Source organism: Anastrepha ludens, chromosome 3 (genome assembly GCF_028408465.1).
Source record: "Anastrepha ludens isolate Willacy chromosome 3, idAnaLude1.1, whole genome shotgun sequence".
NCBI lineage: Eukaryota > Metazoa > Arthropoda > Insecta > Diptera > Tephritidae > Anastrepha > Anastrepha ludens.
The window spans coordinates 117,918,315-117,934,271 of NC_071499.1; the positions used below are offsets into that span (position 1 = coordinate 117,918,315).

Genomic DNA, 15,957 nt, shown 5'->3' on the forward strand with positions numbered 1-15,957 from the left:
AAACCATTTGAAGAAGCTTGGATTCAAAAAGAAGTTCGATGTATGGGTGCCACAAGACTTGACGCAAAAAAACATTTTTGCCCGTATGGATGCATGCGAATCGCTTCTGAATCGCAACAAAATCGACCCGTTTTTGAAGCGGATGGTGACTGGCGATGAAAAGTGGGTCACTTACGACAACGTGAAGCGCAAACGGTCGTGGTCGAAAAGCGGTGAAGCTGCCCAGACGGTGGACAAGCCTGGATTGACGGCCAGGAAGGTTCTTCTGTGTGTTTGGTGGGATTGGCAGGGAATCATCCACTATGAGCTGCTCCCCTATGGCCAAACGCTCAATTCAGACCTGTACTGCCAACAACTGGACCGCTTGAATGCAGCACTCATGCAGAAGAGGCCATCTTTGATCAACAGAGGCCGAATTGTCTTCCATCAGGACAACGCCAGGCCACACACATCTTTGGTGACGCGCCAGAAGCTCCGGGAGCTCGGATGGGAGGTTCTTTTGCATCCACCGTATAGTCCGGATCTCGCACCAAGTGATTACCACCTACTTCTGTCCATGGCGAACGAGCTTGGTAGTCGGAAGTTGTCCACAAGAGAGTCCTGTGAAAATTGGCACTCCGAGTTTTTTGACAATAGGGAAGCGAGCTTCTATAAGAGGGGCATTATGAAGTTGGCATCTCGTTGGGAACTCGTCATCGAACAAAACGGCGCATATTTGACTTAAATCGCATTATTATAACCAATTTTATGAACAATTGAAAATTCAATAAAAATACCGCAAGACTTTTTTGACAACCATATATGTACGAGTCCTTGATCTTCAAGGTTATTTTAATGAGTTTGCTTCTACACCCCATGGACTACTCCATCGGACATATGGAATTCGAACTATCTTTTTTCTTCATACTTTTAGCTAAAATAACATTCGTAATCGGCCCGAAATTTAGCTAATCGTTCCCGAAACTCAATATGGGACCTCGAAAAATTAATAATCAGCTGAAGCAGCGATCTGACTATACATTTATATGACTATTTTTTTGTGTAAAAGTTACATCAACAATCCATAGACTATTCAAAATTTATATATGGCATGGGAATTGCCATTGATGAGACTACGCGAGAATGCGCTAAAGTATAAGTAAAAGCCATGAAAATGTTTTGCATGAAATTATTTTCTATGTTTAACGGCAAGTTTTAAACTTTCCAATAAAAAAAAAATGGTTTATTATTCATACGAAATTACATGACATCCCAAACTCTGTATGAAGCACCCTGCATATGCACATTTCAGAAAATACTCGATACCTAACGAAATTATTATTATACTCGAATAATATTTTACGAAATATTTTCGAACTATTCTTTTCAAAAGCGCAACTAACTCCAACACTTGTTTCACATTTTTTTCACTTTCAGGTTTGGTTTCAAAATCGTCGTGCCAAGTGGCGCAAAACAGAGAAATGCTGGGGACGCAGCACAATTATGGCCGAGTACGGATTGTATGGAGCGATGGTGCGCCATTCGTTGCCTCTGCCGGAGACCATTATAAAATCGGCAAAAGAGAACGACTCAGTGGCACCATGGCTACTAGGTATGGAGACGGAAAGTAAATGCAAAAATTTATCAAATTTACTTTTTTATTATATACAAACAATATTTGATAGCTAATGAGTTTAGTAGCTAATTTAGAAGTAGTCAAACTATTTTATTATTATACTATTTTTTTTGCATTTGTACTCGTAGATAAGCCAAATTGCTCAGTAAATAATTTTATAATTATTTTCAATTTTTTTGTTTCACATCATAAAATTTCCATCCTCTCATACTCAAAACAACAACAATTTTCAAAAATTGTGAACATATTTGAAGTGCATGACGAATTCATGTCGTCGACGATTTGCGTCATATGTTCATAATATTAACAGCGGCCCATCCCCCTACTTATGAATTTAAGCGTTGCACAACATCTCTGTCGTATCTATTGAATTTCCTGAAAATGACTTTGCGGATTAGCCACAGATATTCACTTGGTCGCATAAAATATTCAATAGACAATTGTTTGTCTCAACTAACTGGCTGTGGCAGCGATGAAGGGTGAAAAGCAACAAGCAAGCCCAAGAGGAACAACAACAGCAGCAAGCAAGAACAATGAATGTTTGTACGAGTATTAGATTGCTGCTTATTGAAAGGTGCTGCGTGTAGTAGTGCAGTGCAATGGAGGGGTGAAAACTCTGCGACACTCACTAAAAATGCACTGCTCACCACAACTAGGCAGAGCTTTATTATCTGTTTGATTCCCTTCTCCCACTCGCCTTTCCCCTTTCTGGTCCTATGCGTTGTATGTGGCGGCAGGTACGTGCTTCTGCGATTCCTGCTCATTGTACTCATTATACGCCAACTTGATCCTTTTATTGTTAATAATCGCTTAATAAAGGCAAAAGAACGATAATAAACGAAACAGCAACAACAACACTTGTGCATCCTGAATGTATTACTATGGGTTAGTGGAAGGCTTTGTAGCATTGCCAGACTTACAGTATGGGATAGCGTAATAAAAAATTTAATTTAATTTAATTTAATTTAATTATAAAAACAAAATTAAAAAAATAATGAAAATAAAATGAAATTGAATTAAAACTAATAAACTAAATTACGTTAGAAAAATATAAGAAATAATAAAAATTAAATGAAAACCATGTAAAATAATTAAATTAAATTATATTATACAAATAAAATAAGTAAAATAATAAGAAATTAAATTAAATTATTTTAAAATAAATAAATTAAATTAAATTATTAAAATAAAATAAAATAAATTAGATCAATAAAATTTAACTAAGCTATAAAATCAAAATAAAATTGTATTAAATAAAATAAAATTAATTATTCAAATAAAAATGTATTTAACTAAGTAATATCACATAAATTATAAAACTAAATCAAATTGTATAAATGAATGTAAGTTAGAAAATAAAATAATTTAAATTAAATAATTAAAAAAAAACTTGAACTGAATTACATAATATCAAATAAATTAAAATCAACTAAATAATAAAAATAAAATTAGGGAAATTAAAATTAAATTAAATGTTTCATAAAATCAGATAAATTAATTTAAAATTCGAAGAATAAAAAAAATTTATTAAATAATATCATATACATAAAATAAAATAAAATAAAAATAAAATGGATGTAGCGCACTTGCCCCCCGTGAATATGTCATGAGACATAACAATATAGCAAAGATCCTCCACAAACAACTTGCGATAAAACACGGTCTCTTACAAGCAGAAGTCTTGTATTTTAAATATGAACCAAAGGCAATATTGGAAAATGCAAATTTTAAACTGTACTGGGACAGATTTATATCCACAGATCAAACAGCAGCTGCCAACAAACCTGACATCATCTTGTTCGACAAGACAAATAAAACGATCGAAATAATCGATATAGCGGTGCCCCTTAATGGAAACATCCAAAGCACATACTCCACCAAAGTATCGAAGTATGCAGCTTTGGCCATAGAACTGAAACAGATGTACAAAGCGAGGGAAGTGAATATAATTCCAATAATTATATCGTCCACTGGATTAGTACCTAAGCATTTAATAAAAAACTTGAAGAAGTATGACTACCAACACCTCTTAGAAGACATGCAGAAGTCGACCATACTGGACACATGTGCAATAGTTCGTAGATTTTTAAATATTTAAGCAATAGTAATCGCATGGGTGTAGAACTTGGACTACGCTCCACCAGAGCACAATCCCTTGAAAATTTTATCCGGGATGTGTAATCTCCGGCAATAGGGAAGGAAAACCAGCTTTTCCACAAAAATCAAAAGAGCTTTTATAGAAATCTGCAACAAAACAGCAATGCAGAATCTCAGACATTATATCCACAACAACAAGATTTAGAACAGTTTTGGGAGAAAATATGGGCACAAGCAAAACACTTCAATACTGATGCGAATTGGTTAGCCAAAGAAAAAGAAAAAGCGGATAACGTAGCACCAATGCACTTCTACCACATAACAGTGGAAGAAATAAAGAATAATATATGTACTTCAGCTAACTGGAAATCCCCTGGCCTAGACCAGCTACACAACAGCTGGCTTAAAAAGCTCTCAGTAATGCACGAAGCACTCGCAAGGTGCTACAACGAGGTACTGAAAAATATAGCTGCTATTCCAGAATTTCTCACTGCCGGAGTAACCTATCTTCTTCCAAAGGACGCACCATCTGCTGATCCAGCAAAATACCGCCCAATTACTTGCTTGAGCACGACATACAAACTCTTGACGAAAATTATCGCTAACCGAATATATGAACATTGTGAAATTAACGGCATTTTATGTGAAGAACAGAAAGGTTGCAGGAAGCGCACAATGGGCTGTAAAGATCAGCTTATTATAGACACTGTAATCACAGGAGTAGCTCGGAGAAGAAGGCGGAATTTAAGCGTCGCGTTTATTGACTACAAAAAAGCTTTTGATTCAATGCCGCATGATTACCTATTAGAAATATTAAGAATATACAAAATCGATGCTGCTACTGTTGCTCTCTTGGGCCGCATAATGAGCAAGTGGAATACAAAACTGGTTCTAAATGGAACTGTTTCAAAACAGATTTCAATCAAACGTGGTATATTCCAAGGGGGTGCCTTAAGCCCCCTATGGTTCTGCATTGGCCTCAACCCGCTTAGCAGGCTTCTCACACTTAAACAAAATGGCTTTATACTTAAAACAGAAAAAAGAGAGCATACGTTCAACCATCTTCTATTTGTTGATGACTTGAAACTTTACGCAAACAAAAAGCATAAGCTTCATGAGCTGATAGATGTCACTAAAGCTTTCAGTGATGACGTAGGAATGGAATTTGGGACAGATAAGTGCAAAATAATACATCTAATTAGAGGTCAGCTTGATGAAACCGAAGAAAACTACGCAATAAATTAAAATATTATTATAGACAACTTGCATAGTAGCGAATCTTATAAATATTTAGGATTTCTGCAACTTAAAGGAATCAACCACACGCTAGTAAAGAAAAACCTCATTAACAAATTTGAGGCACGATTGAAAGCCGTATTAAAAACTAGTCTGAACAGTGGAAATAAATGCAAAGCAATTAATACCTGGGCCATACCTCTCTTGACATACTCGTTTGGAGTAATTAAATGGTCTCAGACAGACATCCTTCGGATTGAAACGCTGATACGCACCACTTTTACAAAGTTCCAAAGCCATTTCCCTCAAAGCGCTGTGGAAAGAATATCGCTTCCTCGAAACGTTGGTGGGAGAGGAATCATTAATATAGCGCGCCTACACTTCTCGCAAACTTTAAAGCTACGTACATATTTTCTAAGCAGCGAGTCTCATCTATTTAAAGCTATAGCTATGGCAGATAACGGCTTTACCCCGCTAAGTCTGATGGAGCAGGATTTCTCAGTTCCTGAGGGGTTAAATCCCCAGCAGAAATGATCGCAGCATGGAAGGCAAAAACAATACACGGTGCCCATCCGCATGATCTCGAAATGGAATGGATCGACGCACAGTCATCCAATTTATGGTTGAAAAGAGGAAAGCTATTTTCTGAAACAGAAGGTTTCGCAACCGCTATCCAAGACCGAGTTATCCCAACAAGGAATTTCCGAAGGTCGCTACATGGCGAGCCAATAGAAGATTGGTGCCGAAGGTGCGGCATTTATGGCGAAACAATCGACCATGTATTTGTTGGATGCAGCGTCCTTGCCCCCCGTGAATATATCATGGGACATAACAATATAGCAAAGATCCTCCACCAAGAACTTGGAAAATGCAAAGATGGATTAAGCTCAAAAAAACAAATAAAATAAAATAAAATAAGATAAAATAAAATGAAATACAATAATTAAATTAAACTAGAAAAATATAAAATAAATTTAAAGAGTTAATACCACATAATAAAATAAAAATAAATAATTGGCGCGTACACTTCTGTTAGGTGTTTGGCCGAGCTCCTCCTCCTATTTGTGGTGTGCGTCTTGATGTTGTTCCACAAATGGAGGGCCCTACAGTTTCAAGCCGACTCCGAACGGCAGATATTTTTATGAGGAGCTTTTTCATGGCAGAAATACACTCGGAGGTTTGCCATTGCCTGCCGAGGGGCGACCGCTATTAGAAAAATGTTTTTATTAATTTTGCCTTCACCGAGATTCGAACTAACGACCTCTCGGTGAATTCCGAATGGTAATCACGCACCAACCCATTCGGCTACGGCGGCCGCCGTTAATACCACATAAATTATAAAAATAAAGTTAGTTTTATTGAATTATAAAAATAAAATTTATTAAAAAAAATTTAAATTAAATAAACTAAATAAAACTAAAATAAACTAATAAACTAAAATAAACTTAAATAAAGACAACTTAAAATAAATAAAATATAATAAAATTAAATTATAAAAAAGGGAAATTAAATTAAATTATAAAAATTAAATTAAATAACATCAGACAAATAAAATAAACTAAATTAAATAATGCAATACCACATAAATTATAAAAATAAAGAAAAATAAATTAAAATAAAATATGAAAATAAAGTTTAGTAGAGATATAAACATAAAATAAAATAAATTAAATAAAATTATAAAAATAAATTCAATTATAAAAATCAAACAAAATTGAATTAAACGTAATTAAATAATACGAGGGTGGATCAATAAGTCCGAGACTTTTTGTATTTCTGACCTCTTTACTGAAAAAGAAATACTGCTCGTGTCAACAGGCATCTGTCAGTTGACTCCTGTCAAAATTTGAACTTGCTGCGTTAGTTAGTTTGTGTTTTACAGCTACCTTTATCAGACTACCCAGTAATTCACAGTCGACCACAAACGTAATCGTGTAACAACTTCACAAGAAGTTTTGGCGTTGTTTAATCGCAATATGGAGGAGTTTTTGCGCCGTTTTGTAACCGTGGACGAAACATGGATCCATCACCACACACCAGAGACCAAACAACAGTCGAAACAGTGGGTTTCTAAGGGTGAATCGGCTTAATAAGCACACGAAATTCATTACTGGGTACTCTGATAAAGGTAGCTGTAAAACACAAACTAACTGGCGCAGCAAGTTCAAATTTTGACAGGAGTCAACTGACAGATGCCTGTTGACACGAGCAGTATTTCTTTTTCAGTAAAGAGGTCAGAAATACAAAAAGTCACGGACTTATTGATCCGCCCTCGTATCAAAGAAATTATAAAAATAAATAAGCAAATTGAAATAAATTAAATTGATATAAATAAAATAAACTATCAAAAAACTAAATTAAATTAAATTATAAAAATAAAATTTAATTTGGTTAAAAAAAAATAAAATACAATAAATTAAACTAATTTAAAAAAAATTAATTAATTAATTAATTTATAAAAACAAAATTAAATTAAGAAACATCAAACAAAGTATATAAATAAATAAGCAAAATAAAATAAATTAATTTGAATTAAATTGTAAAAATAAATATAAGTAAAGCCAAGTTAAACAAAATTAAAATATTTATTAAATTATAAAAATAAAACAAATGAAATTTAATTTAATTTAATTAAAAAATATCACATAAATTATAAAAATAAAATAAAATAAATTAAATTATTTTATAAAAGTAGAAAATTTAATTTACATATAAAAATAAAACAAAATAAATTAAATTATTTTATGTAAATAAAATAAAATTAAATTATATAAATAAAATAAAATTAAATTAAATTGTAACAAGAAAATTAAATTAAACTAAGTAACATCAAACAAATTAACAAAATAAAATAAGTTAATTAAAACTAAATTGTAAAAATAAATACAAGTAAAGCCAAGTTAAATTACTTATATAAAATTTTATTAAATTATAAAAATATAACAAAAGAAATTAAATTATTTTATAAAAGTAAAATTTAATTTAATGGTAAAAATAAAATTTAATTATTCCAAACTAAATAAAATAAATTAACTTAAAATTCTAAAAATAAAATAAAATTCTATTAAATGATATCAAATAAATGTAATTAAGTTAAATTATAAAAATTAAATAAAATAATTTTTTTTTTGGTGGGTGAGGTAGGTTTCGAAATGCCTTCGCACTTACTCCGGCCATCATCTACTGCTTCGAGTGTGTGGCCACTAAAACAACACCTCCTCCTTTTCTTGGGAGACTCCCTTCCCGGAACTATTTTCAGCATTACTTCGGGAGGGCCCAGAATGGCATCCATAAGAACCAATTCTATTCAACTATGTCTGGGTCCTACAAGCAGCATTATGCAATAGACTCGACTTCTTATGACTCTGTTTGTGAAGCTTCGTTTTGTTGTACTGCGTCGAGGTCTGTCTTTTTTCTCCGTAATACGCCTTCAGCGTATCTTTTAACCGGGCATCTTGGCGAGCTCATTGCTCTTTCCACAAGTCATCTGTCGCAACTAAAGAACGTGTATTCGGTGTTATCGTGCGGCTTACCTTACCCATGCGGTATAGGTATTTCCGTGAGTATCCGTGGTCCGAGAAGAACTGAGTCATGAAGTAGCCCATTGCCCCGAAGTTCCATTGAACCCATGAGGTCGACGGGTATCACTCCGCTGATCACAAAAACTGCTACGCCTGAAACTGTGCGGTAGCTGAAGTAAATCTGAGTGCCGCTGTCCGTTGTACAGCCTTCAGTGCTTTGCGCTTAGCTTTGCAGTTTAACACATCCGCCCATACTTCACTGCTGTGCAGGAGTATTGCGTTTGTGGTCGCCATAAAGCCTTCTTTTACTCTAGGTTGGTCTATCGGTGTTCGCCATTAATCTACTCAACGTTCCTGTGATCTTCGCTGCTTCGGTCCTTTGTTTGGCCAGCTCCAGGCCATGGATCGCAAGCCGAAATTGGGTCCTTAACTGACTTGATTCAGCTTCCTCCTGGCGTCCGCGGTGTCCCGCTATATCGTCCGCCTATCACACGAGATATGTGTCTTCTGGCATTTTTATGCTCAGGATCTCAACGTAGCTCAGTTATACGAATAAATAAATAAATATAAAACCACTTGACCACTGCGGCTTATTCAGGGGTGTGAAAAAAGACTGGTCAGTAATCAGTTGGCTCATAAAGTTTAAAACTTCATAACTTTTTCCTGGCAACATCCCATTCATACTGTGGCCAATGCCCATTGTTTTCGCGTTAATACCCTGCTGATCCTATTAGTTGTGTTTTTATCTATTCGCCTCGCAATTTGGTATGCTTGCGTTCTCACTATTCCCGCGACCTAGCCACTTGCAATTACACCCCTAACTCCCGTTTATGCTGCAGTGCCGCGTGCTTAGGCTGTTTGCCTGCTTAAGCCCGTCAATGCATGGCATATGGCTGTCTCATATTTTGTACTACGCCCCTCACATTTCAATAGAAAGCCTACTTCACTCACAAACAACTGATTGTGAGTCGGCGATTCCATATAAATACATACAGACATACACACACGCATATATATATGTGTATGTATATAATCCACCGATAAATTTTCAAATGTTTGCACTCATAACACATACACACACGCACACACATGCGCATAAAAGCGTTGTTTGTATGAGTGAGTATGCGTGAGTTTTTGTTAATTTCAAGTGGCTTAGCGTGGATTTAAAATGGCAATTTTCAATTCGTCTCCTTTTATTTATTAACTGCTGTCAAAACATCCAATCCACCAGCCACCCGCCGCTCACTACATTCCCACAATATCGGGCCCATTCGTATTTCAAAGCTATTCACTTCATTCCGATTGCTTTTTCGTTTCTTTTTGAAATCTGCTAGCAATTTTTAATTTTCTGCTGTCTTTAATTTATGTCCTTAATCGCTTTGATAATTTCAATTAAAATTGCTTTCAAGTTGTCATGTGACAATCGAAGGTGGAGGGGGAGGGGAACGGTAGGCAATGCACTGAAGGGGAACGTTATATTGACATTTCTCTTTCTAATTATAAATTAATAAAAAGACATTAACAATGCAGTTAAGACTCTTGGCTAGTCTGGTGGGCGTACTCGCATGTGGTTGCTCTGCCTGTGTTGAGTTTGTTGAATTAGAGCAGCTTAGTATAGGAGGAGTAGATTAGGGGAATCAATTGAATGGTTGTGTATTTTCTTGCATATGTAAAGGATGATCAATTTAGAGGTATCGGATTGAAATTAAATTAAAAATATTAAAAATTAAATTGAAATAAAACAACGAAATTTCAAATTGATTTGGTAATCTTTATTATTTTTGTGCAAAACCATTCATGACATTTATTTTTTAAAGACAATCTCTTTCAAATGTTGGTCGGAACTGCGCCGTAATTCGCCCACATTTAAAAACTAATTTTGAATGACTCGCTGAAGCCCTTCGGTCCGTATCTCGTGAATAACTTTAGTAATGTTGGCTTTCAATGCCACAAACGAAGCTAATTTTTCCACACACATTTAGACCTTACATACCCCCACAAATAAGAGTTCGAAGGTGAGATATCACACGATTTTTGTGGCCAATCCACTGGTCCGAGGCGAGAGATAAATTGCACACCGAAACGAAGATGCAGTAAATCCATTGTTTCACGGGCTATATGGCAAGTAGCACCCTGTCTTGTTGAAAAAAAACGGAACAGTTGTGGAGAGCACGAGCTTCAATTTCCGGCATCAAAAAGTCGTTTATCATAACGCAATAGCGTTCGGCATTCACTGTTACTATCTTTCAAGAAATATAGCCCGAGGTTTCCTCCCGCCCAAAGACCGCACCAAACGGTTGTTTTCAATGGATATAATGGCTGTTTTTGAATGGCTTGTGGTTGCTTTTCAGCCCAAATACGTAAATTTTGCTTATTGGTGTATCCATTAAGCCAAAAATGAGCCTCATCGCTGAACAAAATTCGGAACCCAAAATGCAAATCTGCGGCAAGTTTTTCAAGAGCCCAACGACTGAAATTATAACGCTTTGGAAGATCGGGCGGCTTTAAATCTTGGCCTATAGCTGTATTTTACACATTCAAGATCTTTGCGTAAAATCGCTGAAGTAGTGCCGTAAGATAGGCCAAGTTGTTGAGATCGACGCCGAATCGATTCTTCTGGGTCTTCGTCAAAACTCTCATTTACAGCCTCAATATTCTCTTCACTTCGGGCTGTACGTGGTCTTATCGGTCGAGTGTCTTCCAATAATGTAAAATTATTCTCAATTTTGCTAAACACAAAACAAGACATTAAAACTGAGCAGGAATTTAAAATGATTCGGCAGAGAGCGGCAGATACCGTAACAAAAACTAATGTCCATCACCTAATGAGAGAAGTGAAATCAAAATTGCGCCATTTTGTTTACAACAAAGAGAGTTGATGTTAGGCACACAAACAACTGCTTACCTTGCAGTGTTCCTTGCATCAGCTTATTAAAATTTGTTTTACACACTCATGTGTAGACAGATGTAACAGAGAACGTTAATGTATCATTAACGCTTTCAGATGAGAAATAGAAATGAGAGAATTTATTAAACAACAAAACGCATTTACATCCAGAGAACGTTAATGGTACAACAATGATACATTAACGGTCTCTGGATGTAAATGCGTTTTGTTGTTTAATAAATTCTCTCATTCCTCTTTCTCATCTGAAAGCGAAGAGATTTATGTACATATGTATATTCTTTGATTCTCCACTAAAGACTACGATTGATGTAAGGTTTTTGTTTAAAAAAACAAAAAAAATAGAAATTGTTTTGATAACTTATACAAATTTTATGTTATAATGATTTTCGCCCGACCTATATTTTTCGTGTCCATTCTGTACTTATTCTCGCAAAACTTGTCATCCGTTCGAGGACTTCAGATCCGTTCAAATTTCCCGTAGCAGCTTTCGATTTCCAAAACAGTCTTCAGTTCACTCAAAGATTTACGTTTAAATTCTTCTATAATACACATGCTGACCAAATTGCAAAACAAATGAGATTCACACCTACCATTACAACCAATATTATCTTTAAACATGACATCTACAGTTTCATAAAACACCAAAGGCAAAGTGATCTTCTACGCGAGTGGAGTAACTATAACCATCCCTACTCCTTGGTTAATCCTAAGCGTGTAAAACCAGGTTGGTCACACCATACACACGCCTTCGGCTAGGCCACACAATACTTACACACTCCCATATACTTTAAGGCGTTCCACCCAACCTATGCCCTTCTTGCAACTCCACTCTGAGTACAAATCACCTTCTGTCTTAATGCCCTAGTCTTACATCGGCTAAACATCATCACTTACGCAATATCGACCCGAAGCCAACATAACTACATTATATCACTACCACAAAGAAACTGATCTACTTCGTCGCATCTAATCGAGCCATAATCAACCTGCCAACCGAAAGCCTCCGATGCTAGCGCTGCACTACTATCAGTTTATATAATAATTTTATTGTTATGTAAACCTTTATAAAATAAAATAAAAAAACAAAAAAAAATTCTGCTATGGATTTAAAATGGTAGCCACTAAGTAGTTGTTGTTATTGTAGCAGGTTGCAAAACCCTGCTTAAGGCGGTGACTCGTCAGGCAGTCAGTCATCATCGGTAGATAGTTTTTTATGAGTAGCTTTTTCATGGCAGAAAGCCTCTCGAGAGTTTGTCGATGCTGCCAAATTATTTTAAATGATAAAAATAAAAATAAAAAATACATAAATTAAAAAAAAAAATTAAAAAAAGAAAAAAGTAAATATATAAAAATAGTAAAAACAAATCATTTCAAAAATGGAGAAATAAATAAAAAAATAACAGGAATTTAAAGTCACTCTTTGATATCCCAGGTACCCTCACTGAGGGTAATTCACGCACAAACAAACTAACCACGGTGGTGCCATACAAAACTAAACTAAACTTTGTATAAGAATCAAAATTAATACAAAACCAAACTGGTATTTGGATCGGCTTTTAAATTCAACTTGAGCCCTTAAATTGATGAAATATGAATACCTTAACGCAATCCCCCTTCATTTACTATCACAACTAAACGCTCTATTTCTCTCACCAAATTCACATATTTTTCTTTTTGCTTTTCCCACCCAACACCAGGCATGCATCGCAAATCAATAGAGGCCCAACAGGCATTGAAAGATGATTCTGGCGTTAGCGATCACGAAGACTCGGCCGGCTCGAAGTCCAACGATGATACGCGTCGCTTAAGTTCTTCCACTGAATCATTGAATGTTGTCAGTCCCGGACCGACGCACGAACGCCAACAGACATCCTCCAGTGCGACTACACCCACAGCTACAACCGCTTCATCATCGTCACCGCACATCGACTTAAGTAGTCCCTCCCCCCCAACAAGCCACGCTACAACGGCAGCGCTGGCACTACAATTGTCACCTTTACAACAACATCAGCGTCATTTGTATCATCAGCAAGCAGCAGCAGCGGCTGCGGCACTAGCACCACCAACTGCTCAACCCTCGTACCATCCACTATTGGATGCGGCCAATGCTAGCGCTGGTGCGGCTACAAGTAAGGATTTTCACATGATTATGAATACGGCAGTGGCAGCGGCAGCGGCTGCAGCTGCGGCCAGTGGTGCTGTCACTGGCAGTGGAAGTGCTGGTGGCGGTGGCGGTGGTGGAAGCAGCGCTGTTGGCAATACGAGCGGACTGCATCATCATGCGCATGTGGCTGGTGCTGTGGGACCGTATGCGACGCTCGAGCATGATCCGGACACTTTCAGGTGAGTTTCATTGTTGCATATTGTTTTTTTTTTGGAGCTTTTCAAAACCTTACAACGTTTCACAAGTTTAGAATTGTATTATTTTCTTTATTTGTTTTGAAGCTTCTGATGCATTTTATTTAAAAAATATCCGCTCACCTTCTCTATCTCGCTCTCTTTCCAGAAACAACTCGATCGCCTGCCTGCGCGCCAAAGCTCAGGAGCACCAAGCTCGTCTACTCAATAGTGGCCTATTTCTACAGGTGCGCTCATTCGCTGGATATCAAGCGGCGGCAAGCAACAATGCGGCTACTCTCAGAACCAATAACAGCATTTCCAATAGCAACAACAATAGCAATGAGACCATAAAGATAGTTGACGATTTAGATGAGCAATGCTCGCCAATTGATTTTGGCAGTATTTGTAATGCAAATAATAGTAACAGCAGTGGCAACAACAACAACACGAATATGAATTTTTGTTTGCCCATCGCAACTGCTCTGCAACATCAACAACAACAGCAGCAGCAACACCAATTGAAATTGGAGCGCATGTCTTGTGATCTATAGCAACGAATTGCAACGCTGCAATCTAATCAGTAACAAATGAAGCTGTTGGCGCAGTCTGCAACAATACGAAGTGAATTTGTTTTATAAAAAAATAACGAATTTATTAATTAAAATCATTTTCAATACACATATTATTAATAATTAAGAAACAAAAATAGTAGTTAAGCATGCACATACATACATCTGCAGTACATGTAGGAATGTGTAATAATAGTCGCACTGAAATGAAAAAGGTGGTGAGATTCTGAAAGTAGTTGAACTGATGAAATTTTAAGGATTAGGAAATATAACTTTTAAAGCAAAAACAAACAAAAAAAAATTATGTAAAAAATTAATATACTCAACACGCGCAATTTTCTTTTTGAAAGCACAGCACAGTATTCTGCCAAAAAATAATTTAAGTTTTTTTCTTAAGATATGTATGGTCAAATTGACAAAAAAAAGAAATATGGTATATTTGCATTAATATGATTGCCATGGATTGAAAAAAATATAATTAAAAATTTTGGGTATAAAATGTATTAAAAATTAAGTATTTAAACAAAAATTAAATAAAAAAATTTTACAGAAAAAATATAATTTTTTTTTATTTTAACATATACTCGTACATATGCACATATGCAAGCAGGTAAGGTTTTAAGAGGAAAAACTGTCAGCCCTAGGTTTTCGAGACTTCTAAATTTTCTGAAAATTGTTTAAAAATTGTACCTTAAAAATTAAGCGAGCGCAGAAAATAATTAAAGTGTTCAATCGATAGTGGCCAACCGCCGGGTTAACACGTCCCGTTTCACGCTTTTTTTTGCGATTGACTATTTATTTACAGCTACCGCTTTCCTCACAGTTGCAGTTAGTTAAAAGTTCAAACACCTCACAAATAAACAAAACAACAAAGAAACAAAAAAAAACTAAACAAACAAAAACAACAAAAAAAAATAGATAATAACCACAAAGCCACAAACACAAATAACCAACACATTGCAATAGTGTACATTTGACGCCATGTTACGGAATTAAGATCAGGTGACCTGCTTCTCAAAGTCGAAAATACCAAATCAGCCGAAAAGTTCCTTAAAGCAACCCACATAGGCATCATACCTGTAAAGATTATATCCCACAAGGTTTAAACACAACGCAAGGCAGAATTTTTTCGAGAAACCTCATCAACCTCTCTGAAGAAGAATTCACTGAAGGATTGATTGACCAAAAAGTGATCGAAGTTAAAAAAATCATGCGTAAAGATGGGGACAAACTAATTTCTACGGGTGCTGCAATTGTGACGTTCGATTTTGTCCGGAGACCCGGATTCATTAAATTAGGTTGGGAAAGGGTCCGTGTGCTGGAACACATCCCTAATCCGATGCGATGCAAAACCTGCCAAAGGCTAGGGCACACAAAAAACAGATGTCGCAACATTGAGGTATGTAGCCAGTGCGCCACTCCACCGCCACATCACCCAAGCCCAAGACTCTTTCGTGAGAATTGTCAAGCAGAGACACATTCGTCCAACGATCCTTGCTGTCCCACTTTTTTGAAACACAAGTCCGTTAATAAGATAAAAATAGAGCGGCGATGCACTATTAGAGAAGCGTGGAAAATTTATAATAGCAACCCTAACGCATACCAAATTCAACCCTCCTAAACAAATATAACGTCTCCATCCTTTGCACAAATTGTAAAAAACACAACAGC

The 15,957-nt window shown here is 36.0% G+C and overlaps 1 protein-coding gene across 2 annotated transcripts; it reads left to right on the forward strand.

Annotated features, from left to right (window-relative positions):
* The first annotated feature begins 1,443 nt into the window (after positions 1 to 1,443).
* Positions 1,444 to 14,739, forward strand: LOC128858881 (homeobox protein 5). Of its 2 annotated transcripts, none has more exons than XM_054095433.1 (3): positions 1,444 to 1,606; positions 13,075 to 13,720; positions 13,884 to 14,739. In XM_054095433.1, exons 1-3 carry the CDS (start codon positions 1,483 to 1,485, stop codon positions 14,266 to 14,268), a joined length of 1,155 nt encoding a protein of 384 aa, XP_053951408.1. In that variant the 5' UTR covers positions 1,444 to 1,482; the 3' UTR covers positions 14,269 to 14,739. The 2 variants fall into 2 exon arrangements, with proteins under 2 accessions (XP_053951408.1, XP_053951410.1); XM_054095435.1 differs by having other exon boundaries at positions 1,444 to 1,591.
* The last annotated feature ends 1,218 nt before the right edge of the window (positions 14,740 to 15,957 follow it).